Source organism: Poromitra crassiceps (genome assembly GCF_964638095.1).
Source record: "Poromitra crassiceps genome assembly, chromosome: 3".
NCBI classification, from domain to species: Eukaryota; Metazoa; Chordata; class Actinopteri; order Beryciformes; family Melamphaidae; genus Poromitra; species Poromitra crassiceps.
Window position 1 is genome coordinate 51,015,707 of NC_139625.1, and position 12,260 is coordinate 51,027,966.

General features: G+C 42.8%; 1 protein-coding gene across 2 annotated transcripts in view; it reads right to left on the bottom strand.

The window, feature by feature from the left end:
• The window catches only part of ddhd1a (DDHD domain containing 1a), a 54,401-nt gene extending 48,750 nt beyond the window's left edge, over positions 1 to 5,651 (bottom strand). For both annotated transcript variants that reach the window (XM_083633971.1, XM_083633970.1), the window contains exon 1: positions 4,412 to 5,651. In XM_083633971.1, coding sequence (XP_083490097.1) covers positions 4,412 to 5,261 — 850 coding nt within the window. In that variant the 5' untranslated portion in view covers positions 5,262 to 5,651. The remainder of the gene's footprint in view (positions 1 to 4,411) is intronic.
• Between the last annotated feature and the right edge of the window lie 6,609 nt (positions 5,652 to 12,260).

Here is a 12,260-nt window from a genome sequence, read left to right on the forward strand (position 1 = left end):
TAGGGTGGGCTGAGACAAAAATTTAGGGGGGTTCAGCCCACCCGAAAAGTTTCTAGAACCGCGGCTGCGCAGGCACTCCCTCCTCCATCTATCTGCCTAATCCCACATCACTTCACACAGGTCAAACACACAGTACAGCAGCGAAGTGGTCCTCCGCAGTCCACACAATCGTTCTCCCCACTCATGATCAATGAAACTGTGAGGTGAGCATTGAGCAGTCAGAGTCGTTAGTAGTTACTTAATTAGCGCATATTGATATGCAAATTAGCGCGTAACGTTGTTTCGTAGGCTAAACAAAAGAACTTGTCGCTGTGCCTGCCAGACAAACAGGTGGACTGGAGGAAGGTAGGTAGGCTACCATGGCACCAGCCAGCCATGTCATGCTAGCTCGCAGTAAAGCGGGTGTAATGGATGCAATGTTTTTTGAGAAACATATGGGCATAAGTGACAAACATATTTTCAAACGGGTCCCTTGTTATCTGAATGAAATTAAGCCCTTCAGAATCGTAATAGTCAGTGTTTCCCATACACTGATCTATTTGTGGTGGTACACCCTACATAGATTTTGCAAACTCCTGCTTTAGTGCTTACAGTATATTATTATCTTGTCGGAATATTATTCCAGCCAATAAGTTAGGAAGTTCCCTTTTGATTTAATTTTACTTTTGTTTTGCCTACAAAGCAAAATGTTACTTTACTTGAAACTCCCCTGAAGTGATTTTGGAATTATTTATGCAAGCATAATTCTACCATATAGTAACCTGTATGCAGAATATATATAGTATATATAGGGAAACGATTATTTTTTCATCGCTGTAAAACCACAGAACGGTAAAGAAGATATTGATGTGTGTAGTTCTTCATAGATCTAGTCTCTTCATTTTGATCTCAAAGTGCGCCAGTTTGATCCATTTTTACTTGAAACTGTACAAAATTTTCAAACACACAAAGTTGTCACTCAACTATCATGTTGTCACTCAACTGGAAATTATGTCAGGCAGTTGCTCGACTGTGATGTCATCAGGTAGTTGTGCTGTAGTCATTTAAGATGTAGTGACCTAAGAGGTCACCTGGAAGTGATGTCACTCCGGCAGTTGTGTGTGTGTTGAATGCATTTGCATTTGCTCAACTGTGATGTTTTGGGGGGTCACGGCTCAAAAAGGTTGAGAACCACTGATCTACAGCATCATCTAACAGCATGCTGCCTATGGGGTTTGTATGAAACAGAGTGTTGCATTGTTGCATTGGATCATGTCAAAGGGAGGAAGCTCTTTTGTCTGTTCTCACGTAAGAACAAATAAAAAGTGACAAAGATGCAGTGATATTTAATTGGCATCTGGGCCATGACAGGTCCTTGGCAGATTAACAAAGACAACACAGAAACTTAACAATGGCAGGAATCTTCAGGTGGTACTCCCACACGAAACCCTTTCAGCTGCCAGCTGGCTGCCATAGCAAAGAACTGAACTGTTACAGCATAAGGTGCACTGCTTCTGGAATGTGACAGAAGTGTCAGTGACAGCCATTAAGAACAACATTATCTCTATCAGGCATGGAGCAGAGGCTAAAACAGAAACTAAACTTTTTGGGCGATATTGTTATGATAAGTCATAGAAAACATCACAGTAACAGGGAAAATCAAAATGTTTCGGGGCATTTTGGATAATTTCCAGTGCAAATTTAGCAATTGCAATAGCATTTTTATTTATTCGGGGACCAGGAGGCAATTTGATGTTTCACATGCTTGTGCAGTGTAGGCTCACTCTCCTCAATAAAAACAAATCACACCCGGGTGTTGAAGTTCAGAGAGTATGAGTGTACTCTCTGAAAATACCTTGAAAGTGTTATCATTTATATGGTCCCCCCCTCAGTTGACTTTATAGCATCGTCTGATTTTTCTTTCCGACCAAATGTACAGTAGAGCACATTTCAATTGAAAACTCTCCTCCTTGTACTACCGTGGCTCCTTTTTCCTCTGATAGCCTGCTGGAACCTCCTGTAATTGGTCAGAAAATCCGAACCATCCAAAAAATATTTTCACACTACAAATGAACCGAACCATGGTCCAGTTTGATCCGGACAGAGACATCCACCTCTCTTCATCGGACCAAGATTCGGCTGTTTGCGAGAGGTTGGATTGGAGGGTGGTTTTGTATCAAAATGGAAAGTCCGGACCAAACAAGGTAGATGTGCAAGCCCCCTAACAGTGATGTTATTCCTAATTAAGGTCAGGCCTGGCCTCATGCAGAATCTAAGCTGCTGAGAATGAGTGATGCCAAGCAGAGTAGGGATAGTGTGTGTGTGTGTGTGTGTGTGTGTGTGTGTGTGTGTGTGTGTGTGTGTGTGTGTGTGTGTGTGCGCGCACGTGCGTGCGTTTTGTGTGTGGTTGTTTTCTTTCCTGTCAAACAAGTTTTTTTGTTTTCTTTTCTCTTATTTCCTCTCAGACATTTTGTCTTTCCTGTTAACACGTTCACTGCCAATGACGAATGATCGATTTTGTTTTTTTGACGGTGGGATGTGCATTTAACCCTTTTACATCTCTTAGATAAGTATTGGACGTGTACAACGTGTACAACCCATTCCACCGACCCACTAAGTGGCGACAGCGCTTTCCTGACTAGAGGAAGGCAAGCAAAAAGCAGTGTGACGAAGCCATTCTCATGAAAATGGATTGGCGAAAACGCTTTCGTTTTCGCGCTGATTGCTGGCGGTGCGGGATTGCAAATTTGCATAATAGATTACGGGTGGAACACACTTTGAAACACGCAGCATAAATATGACCAGAATCGCAAAAGCTTCATCAAAGCTCTCAACCAAAACTCCAAGAAGCGAGCGAGTCCATCCAGACTTCCTCAAAGAGCGGCCGCGCAGACAGGCACAGCAGCAGCAAAGCAGTGAGACTGGTGACAAGCTTGTGACACGGCCGCTGCAGCCAAGAAGAACGCCCACGGAGGGAGGAGTTGGAAGCAGAGGGGGGTTTCCTGCTGTTATGGAGGAAATTACTGTTCAAAACTATTGTTTAGATGTCTGACGTCTTACTGATGCCAAAAATGAATGGTAAAATGACTGTTCTATCGAATTTCACAAAAAGCCGTTTATCTCAGAATAATTTTTCTGACGCTGAAACCATGCTGTATTCAACTGCTAATGCTTACATAACTACTAACTCTACAAACTAACTCTTTTAGACAGAGAAAGCACACATTCTATTAGTTCTTTTGAGATATTGTGTGTTCACAAAATCTTAGCAGAAAAGAATCCTCGGGTCTTGAAAGATGAGCCAGAATCCTCAAAAAAACCCTCTGGCAGAACCTACCTACAGTAAAAAAAAAATGGCTGGCAGTGAATGTGTTAAATGCAGGCTACATGATTGCCTGGCACTGGCACTCTTGTTTGTCCCTGTGGTTACAGGCAGACGTGCTTCAGAAATACACAGAAATGATCAGAAATAGCTATATCAGTCACTAGTCAAACTAGGCTACTAGTGCTAAGCTGTTTGTTAATGAGTTTGTTGATATGCAAATGCACACTAGCATAATGCTAAGTGGCCAGCCATTTTGGTAATGTGTTAAATCGTAGCCAATGTTTAGAATAGCCACTGATATGCCTGTTGGGGTGTTGCTTGCTATGTGTGAAGGTTAGCTTTATTCATAGTTGCCATACAGTTTATAAAGTTAATTCCTTTAACTTCTTTGGTACCTCATTAACCTCAAGTCACTCTTAGATTATTGTTTTATTGATTTTGTGTGGAGGTGGAGAACAGAGGAACTGTGAGAAGAAGCTGTATCTGCTAAAAAGTACACACAGAAGAAGAAGAAGATGTGTGGAGGTGGAGAACAGAGGAACTGTGAGAAGAAGCTGTATCTGCTAAGAAGTACACACACACAGAAGAAGAAGATGAAGATGAAGATGAAGAAGAAGAAGAAGAGTGAATCTGATAAATTGATTAAGTTTCTTCATAGATCTAGTGTCTTCATTTTGATCTCAACGTGCACCAGATTGATACATTTTTACTTTAAAATGTAAAAAGAAATCTCCCGGGGGGCTGCGGTCCACCATATACATTCTTTGGGGGCTGAGCCCACCCAAAGGTGTCATCCTAAAACCGCCCCTGCTCACCATGATGATATTAAGCAAACACCTCATATCTAATAAAGAGTAGACATGAGGAGGGATGATGGATGCAGTGCTCAGACTTTTGAGTAATCATGCTGTGAAACCATGTGTGAAACCATTATGTGCACACACAGTAATTAGATTTAAGAGATTATGGACACTACTCAATCAGCATCTGGCACAGGCACATTTACATTTGTGACTGTCTCCCCTAAATACTGTGTCATGGGTTTTGCAGATAGATTCATTCCATTCGATACACTTATTATAGAAGGCAGATGTTTATGATACTCACGATTCCAGTAAACAGGATAGCACTCTCTGTCTTTGACATCCACCTCATAGAGCCCTCCCCGGACACACACTGCCTCTATACTGAATTCAATGTTGTCAGGGACTCTCTTATCTGAAGACACGGTCGGTGTGTGCAAGGAACCCCGGTCTCCATGCACACTGCTAGTTCTCGTCTCCACGGGCACCGCTCCGTTTGCCTCCACCCCGTTCACCGCTCTGCCCTCCACGCCATTCCCATACTCTCCTCCGTCCCCCCCGCTGACCTCGGACTCCGGTCGCTTGACAGTGTCAGGGTTCATCTTGCAGAATTTACGGTACATCAGCTCAATTTTCAGCGAGTCGTGTCCAACAAAAGGCTTCCACGTTTTCTTGTCCTCTTTGTAAAACCACCTCACCTCCTCGGGGCCGAGCTCTGTGACAACCTCGTTGTAGCGCTGTCTTGTCGAGGTGTTGGACCTCGATCGCTTTCTGCTCTCAAACAACGGACCGGTGTTATTTGCAGCATTCTCATTGTAGTCCAGAGAATCGCTGTCGAGGTAGGCTGCGGCTGAACCCCGGCTGTGGCAGCCGGCAGGGTACGCCTCGTTCAGGCCCAGCATCAACCCGCCCTGCGTGGCATGATGTCGGCCGTGCAGGAGGGGCAGGTGACCATCCAGTCCCGACTGGACAGAGGGCATCCCTGCCTGCATCGTTTCACCCATGGTCTCGTAACAGCACAAAAACACATCGTTTCCCAAGTCCCAGTCCTTGTTGTTGTTGCTGCTGACGCTGACTGATGAGCCACCATTCTCGGTGCTCAAGGAAGAGGAAGAGCTTAATGTGGACGGTTTAGCAACGTTAAAACTGCTCATAATGAGCAAACTAACCTATGCTATCTACCTCGTCTATCCCACACTTAAGCCAGGATTTGGCTATAAACCTACGCAATATCACGAGATGTCATGCTAGTCGGTGCTCAAAATAAAATAAATCAAGTAAAGGCAGCTTCAGACCAGTTCCCCCCATTGCCTAGCGGTGCACTGAATGTTGTTAGCAGTCAGGCTAATGAAGCTGGTTGAATAACTCAGTGAGGCGGTCCTCGCTAACGTTACCGGGCTAGCTTAGCAAGTCTCTTACAACCGGAAACCTGTTCGCCGTTTCTACCGGTGTCCAACCACTCTCCGCTTCACAGCAGTCACCGAGTCACTTCAGTCCAGCCAGCGCTATCAAGGTAATTCCCAATCTCGGTTCCCGTCGTATCTAAAAACAAATCTCCCCGGGCGGCTTCGGCTTGCATGGACACAGTTGCGTAGTGTGTGTATGGCGCTTGACAGCTGACGCATTGACCACAGGATTCCCATGAACGCGCACGTAGAAATTGCGCGAACGTGATGCACGTGACGTCCTTTCCATTCCCCCTTTCCCCCATGCTTTCTCCTTGCATTATATTATTGTCCACTAGGTGGAGACAAACACCCACTTTTGACATGTTGAAGGCTTGATTTAATTATTTGCAAACAGTGTGTTGTTTGACCCTCCACTAGAGTGTAGCAAATACCTATACTTGTAAAGACAGGCCTAGTACTAAGCACTTATTTTAGGATTGGGATAACTTTCCAAAAGCACCATTATAAGCTACTGCAAAGTTTTCACATCTATAAGACTTTCCCATCATTCTTGATAGATAAATAATGTGCTTTAGCAGTGAGCTAGATACAATCTAAAGTTCTAAACTGACTGGTCACTCAACATCCCCTATCATGCACAACTTTACAATTAAAGTAAGTTGCCACAAAGTAATTGCCTCACTCTTAATTATTTGTGTTCAGCCCACAAGTTAATTGTGTCATTGCATACATCAAAATATCTATGCTTATGTATCTACTCAAATCCACAACCAGTGTTTGCATCTGTGTGTGTGTGTGTGTGTGTGTGTGTGTGTGTGTGTGTGTGTGTGTGTGTGTGTGTGTGTGTGTGTGTGTGTGTGTGTGTGTGTGTGTGTGTGTGTGTGTGTGTGTGTGTGCACACATGCGAGTGTGTGTGTGTGTGTGTGTGTGTGTGTGTGTGTGTGTGTGTGTGTGTATGCATGTGCATGTGTCGGTTTGTTTGTTTATGCAAGTGCATGTGTTTGCATAATGTGTGTTTTGTGTAGTGCTATTTGCGTGTGTCCTTCTGCTCCAGGTGATCCTGAGGCCGTGGTGTGGTCTGTGGGGAGAGAGAGGGGGATAGGAGAGAGGCCCTTGCAGCTGTATTTGGAATAAACAGACATTACCCTGCTGTGTTCTAATTTACTGCAGAGTGGGAATTAAACTTTAAACTCGTCCCGCCCCTCTGCAGTCCAATACTCCATGCGTCTGGCCATCAACAACCAATTGCACAATGAACGTTATTACAGTGGGACTATCCGAGTCACCCCCAACATTGCAGTTCTTAGTCTTCATAGTTTACCAAGAGATCAGAACAGACCAGTTCGAGGCCAGGAAATGTCAGGATGTTGAAACTTCAAATTGCAAAGTAGTTAGTTTCTGTATGGAGAATGTTCTGCAATCCCTGCCAACTCATCACAAACAGTGTAATATCCATCCTTTCCAGATGATAGTCATTAAAGATCATTCTGACATTAATTATCCATGTGTAAGATTAATAATTCACATTACAGTAACATCTAATGTGTATGACCAGAATAATGACTGGGTTCAATATGCGATGAGATCTCTCCAAGATCTTTCTCTCAGTGCAGGTTTCTACCAGAGGATGACATGTGGCTTTTATATAAGAATTAGTCAAATTCCTCATTTCTGGCAGTCACACTCAAACAGGTTGGCCTCTCTCTCTCTCTCTCTCTCTCTCTCTCTCTCTCTCTCTCTGTTTCTCTCCCTCTCTCTCTCTGCTCTGAAGTTTTGCAACCACCAGGCCCACCACCTGGATGAGTGGATGACAAACAAACTGCAAATTTTCTTTCCAGTAACTGACCAAATAGATATTTATAACCAGCTGGTCACCTCCCCCACCCACTGGGCCCCCCTCCCCTCAGCCACGGCTGCGAGAGCTCTCTTTAAAGACCAGTTGTGTCACTCCTGGCTTTGTTCTTAGACAAAGAGAACTGCCCCTCATCTGCCCGTAATTGGGCCGACTCTTGGAATGTGCTTGATGTCTCCGCGTGGGCCATTGCCGCTCCAAAAGACAGGCAAGGGTTGCTGGGACATGGGAGATGAATGAGTGGAAATCCATCTATCCATCTCTCCTCTCTCCCCTATGCTGTTTTCTTTTGCTTTCCTTTTCCCTTTTCTTCCTCACCTCCTCTGTCTTTCTGCGAGCTGTTCCACCCTTTCTTAGCCATCCATTTTCCCAGGAAAGAGGAGTTTTCTCCATAGTAATGGAGGAACCCTATGCACACGGTAAATGGAACAGTCTGCGGATTGACTTCACTGGGTCTGTTTGGCCTTGCTGAGCTGCAGCACCTCGCTAAGGTGGGGTGGTTGGATACACTAGCAGGCTGATCTACAGTACATGTCACTAGTAGTTACTGAGGTGACGTTGACCATGGGCAGATGGTTGAGAGGGGATTGGAGGGTGTTTACGGCATTGTTACTAAAGGGAAGCAATTTAGAGAGTTCAAATTCCACTTGCGAGGAAAGAAGAAATGTTGAAACAGTAGTTGGCAGGCTACCAAAAGCCTGAGCCCCTAATTGTTTTCATTAATAGCAAATAATCACAAAGTGCTTACCCTGTATTCTGGGAAACATTATGGTGTTATGTGCAAGACATGGACATCTGGGAATTCTCTAAGGATTAGTTTAGAAATTTGTCTGTAGCAATCACACGAACCCCGCGTTCAGGTGAAAAGTGTTCAGGTCTTTTACTCTCCCAACCACAGACATGTTAGTCAAAGTGTTCAAGTCTTTTACTCTCTGACCACAGACATGTTAGTCAAAGTGTTCAAGTCTTTTACTCTCTGACCACAGACATGTTAGTCAAAGTGTTCAAGTCTTTTACTCTCCGACCACAGACATGTTAGTCAAAGTGTTCAAGTATTTTACTCTCCGACCACAGACATGTTAGTCAAAGTGTTCAGGTCTTTTACTCTCTGACCACAGACATGTTAGTCAAAGTGTTCAAGTCTTTCACTCTCTGACCACAGACATGTTAGTCAAAGTGTTCAAGTATTTTACTCTCCGACCACAGACATGTTAGTCAAAGTGTTCAAGTCTTTTACTCTCTGACCACAGACATGTTAGTCAAAGTGTTCAAGTCTTTTACTCTCTGACCACAGACATGTTAGTCAAAGTGTTCAAGTATTTTACTCTCCGACCACAGACATGTTAGTCAAAGTGTTCAGGTCTTTTACTCTCTGACCACAGACATGTTAGTCAAAGTGTTCAAGTCTTTCACTCTCTGACCACAGACATGTTAGTCAAAGTGTTCAAGTATTTTACTCTCCGACCACAGACATGTTAGTCAAAGTGTTCAAGTCTTTTACTCTCTGACCACAGACATGTTAGTCAAAGTGTTCAAGTCTTTTACTCTCTGACCACAGACATGTTAGTCAAAGTGTTCAAGTCTTTTACTCTCCGACCACAGACATGTTAGTCAAAGTGTTCAAGTATTTTACTCTCCGACCACAGACATGTTAGTCAAAGTGTTCAGGTCTTTTACTCTCTGACCACAGACATGTTAGTCAAAGTGTTCAAGTCTTTCACTCTCTGACCACAGACATGTTAGTCAAAGTGTTCAAGTATTTTACTCTCCGACCACAGACATGTTAGTCAAAGTGTTCAAGTCTTTTACTCTCTGACCACAGACATGTTAGTCAAAGTGTTCAAGTCTTTTACTCTCTGACCACAGACATGTTAGTCAAAGTGTTCAAGTCTTTTACTCTCCGACCACAGACATGTTAGTCAAAGTGTTCAAGTCTTTTACTCTCTGACCACAGACATGTTAGTCAAAGTGTTCAGGTCTTTTACTCTCTGACCACAGACATGTTAGTCAAAGTGTTCAAGTCTTTTACTCTCTGACCACAGACATGTTAGTCAAAGTGTTCAAGTCTTTTACTCTGTGACCACAGACATGTTAGTCAAAGTGTTCAAGTCTTTTACTCTGTGACCACAGACATGTTAGTCAAAGTGTTCAGGTCTTTTACTCTCTGACCACAGACATGTTAGTCAAAGTGTTCAAGTCTTTTACTCTCTGACCACAGACATGTTAGTCAAAGTGTTCAGGTCTTTTACTCTCTGACCACAGACATGTTAGTCAAAGTGTTCAAGTCTTTTACTCTCTGACCACAGACATGTTAGTCAAATTGTTCAGGTCTTTTACTCTCTGACCACAGACATGTTAGTCAAAGTGTTCAGGTCTTTTACTCTCTGACCACATACATGTTAGTCAAAGTGTTCAGGTCTTTTACTCTCTGACCACAGACATGTTAGTCAAAGTGTTCAGGTCTTTTACTCTCTGACCACAGACATGTTAGTCAAAGTGTTCAAGTCTTTTACTCTGTGACCACAGACATGTTAGTCAAAGTGTTCAGGTCTTTTACTCTCTGACCACAGACATGTTAGTCAAAGTGTTCAAGTCTTTTACTCTCTGACCACAGACATGTTAGTCAAATTGTTCAGGTCTTTTACTCTCTGACCACAGACATGTTAGTCAAAGTGTTCAGGTCTTTTACTCTCTGACCACAGACATGTTAGTCAAAGTGTTCAAGTCTTTTACTCTGTGACCACAGACATGTTATTCAAAGTGTTCAGGTCTTTTACTCTCTGACCACAGACATGTTAGTCAAAGTGTTCAGGTCTTTTACTCTCTGACCACAGACATGTTAGTCAAAGTGTTCAGGTCTTTTACTCTCTGACCACAGACATGTTAGTCAAAGTGTTCAAGTCTTTTACTCTGTGACCACAGACATGTTAGTCAAAGTGTTCAGGTCTTTTACTCTCTGACCATAGACATGTTAGTCAAAGTGTTCAGGTCTTTTACTCTCTGACCACAGACATGTTAGTCAAAGTGTTCAGGTCTTTTACTCTCTGACCACAGACATGTTAGTCAAAGTGTTCAAGTCTTTTACTCTCTGACCACAGACATGTTAGTCAAAGTGTTCAAGTCTTTTACTCTGTGACGACAGACATGTTAGTCAAAGTGTTCAGGTCTTTTACTCTCTGACCATAGACATGTTAGTCAAAGTGTTCAAGTCTTTTACTCTCTGACCACAGACATGTTAGTCAAATTGTTCAGGTCTTTTACTCTCTGACCACAGACATGTTAGTCAAAGTGTTCAGGTCTTTTACTCTCTGACCACAGACATGTTAGTCAAAGTGTTCAGGTCTTTTACTCTCTGACCACAGACATCATGTTAGTCAAAGTGTTCAGGTCTTTTACTCTCTGACCACAGACATGTTAGTCAAAGTGTTCAAGTCTTTTACTCTCTGACCACAGACATGTTAGTCAAAGTGTTCAAGTCTTTTACTCTCCAACCACAGACATGTTAGTCAAAGTGTTCAAGTCTTTTACTCTGTGACCACAGACATGTTAGTCAAAGTGTTCAAGTCTTTCACTCTCTGACCACAGACATGTTAGTCAAAGTGTTCAAGTCTTTTACTCTCTGACCACAGACATGTTAGTCAAAGTGTTCAAGTCTTTCACTCTCTGACCACAGACATGTTAGTCAAAGTGTTCAAGTCTTTTACTCTGTGACCACAGACATGTTAGTCAAAGTGTTCAAGTATTTTACTCTCTGACCACAGACATGTTAGTCAAAGTGTTCAAGTCTTTTACTCTCCGACCACAGACATGTTAGTCAAAGTGTTCAAGTCTTTTACTCTCTGACCACAGACATGTTAGTCAAAGTGTTCAAGTCTTTTACTCTCTGACCACAGACATGTTAGTCAAAGTGTTCAAGTCTTTTACTCTCCGACCACAGACATGTTAGTCAAAGTGTTCAAGTCTTTTACTCTCTGACCACAGACATGTTAGTCAAAGTGTTCAGGTCTTTTACTCTCTGACCACAGACATGTTAGTCAAAGTGTTCAAGTCTTTTACTCTGTGACCACATACATGTTAGTCAAAGTGTTCAGGTCTTTTACTCTCTGACCACAGACATGTTAGTCAAAGTGTTCAGGTCTTTTACTCTCTGACCACATACATGTTAGTCAAAGTGTTCAGGTCTTTTACTCTCTGACCACAGACATGTTAGTCAAAGTGTTCAGGTCTTTTACTCTCTGACCACAGACATGTTAGTCAAAGTGTTCAAGTCTTTTACTCTGTGACCACAGACATGTTAGTCAAAGTGTTCAGGTCTTTTACTCTCTGACCACAGACATGTTAGTCAAAGTGTTCAAGTCTTTTACTCTCTGACCACAGACATGTTAGTCAAATTGTTCAGGTCTTTTACTCTCTGACCACAGACATGTTAGTCAAAGTGTTCAGGTCTTTTACTCTCTGACCACATACATGTTAGTCAAAGTGTTCAGGTCTTTTACTCTCTGACCACAGACATGTTAGTCAAAGTGTTCAGGTCTTTTACTCTCTGACCACAGACATGTTAGTCAAAGTGTTCAAGTCTTTTACTCTGTGACCACAGACATGTTAGTCAAAGTGTTCAGGTGTTTTACTCTCTGACCACAGACATGTTGGTCAAAGTGTTCAGGTCTTTTACTCTCTGACCACAGACATGTTAGTCAAAGTGTTCAAGTCTTTTACTCTGTGACCACAGACATGTTAGTCAAAGTGTTCAGGTCTTTTACTCTCTGACCATAGACATGTTAGTCAAAGTGTTCAGGTCTTTTACTCTCTGACCACAGACATGTTAGTCAAAGTGTTCAGGTCTTTTACTCTCTGACCACAGACATGTTAGTCAAAGTGTTCAAGTCTTTTAC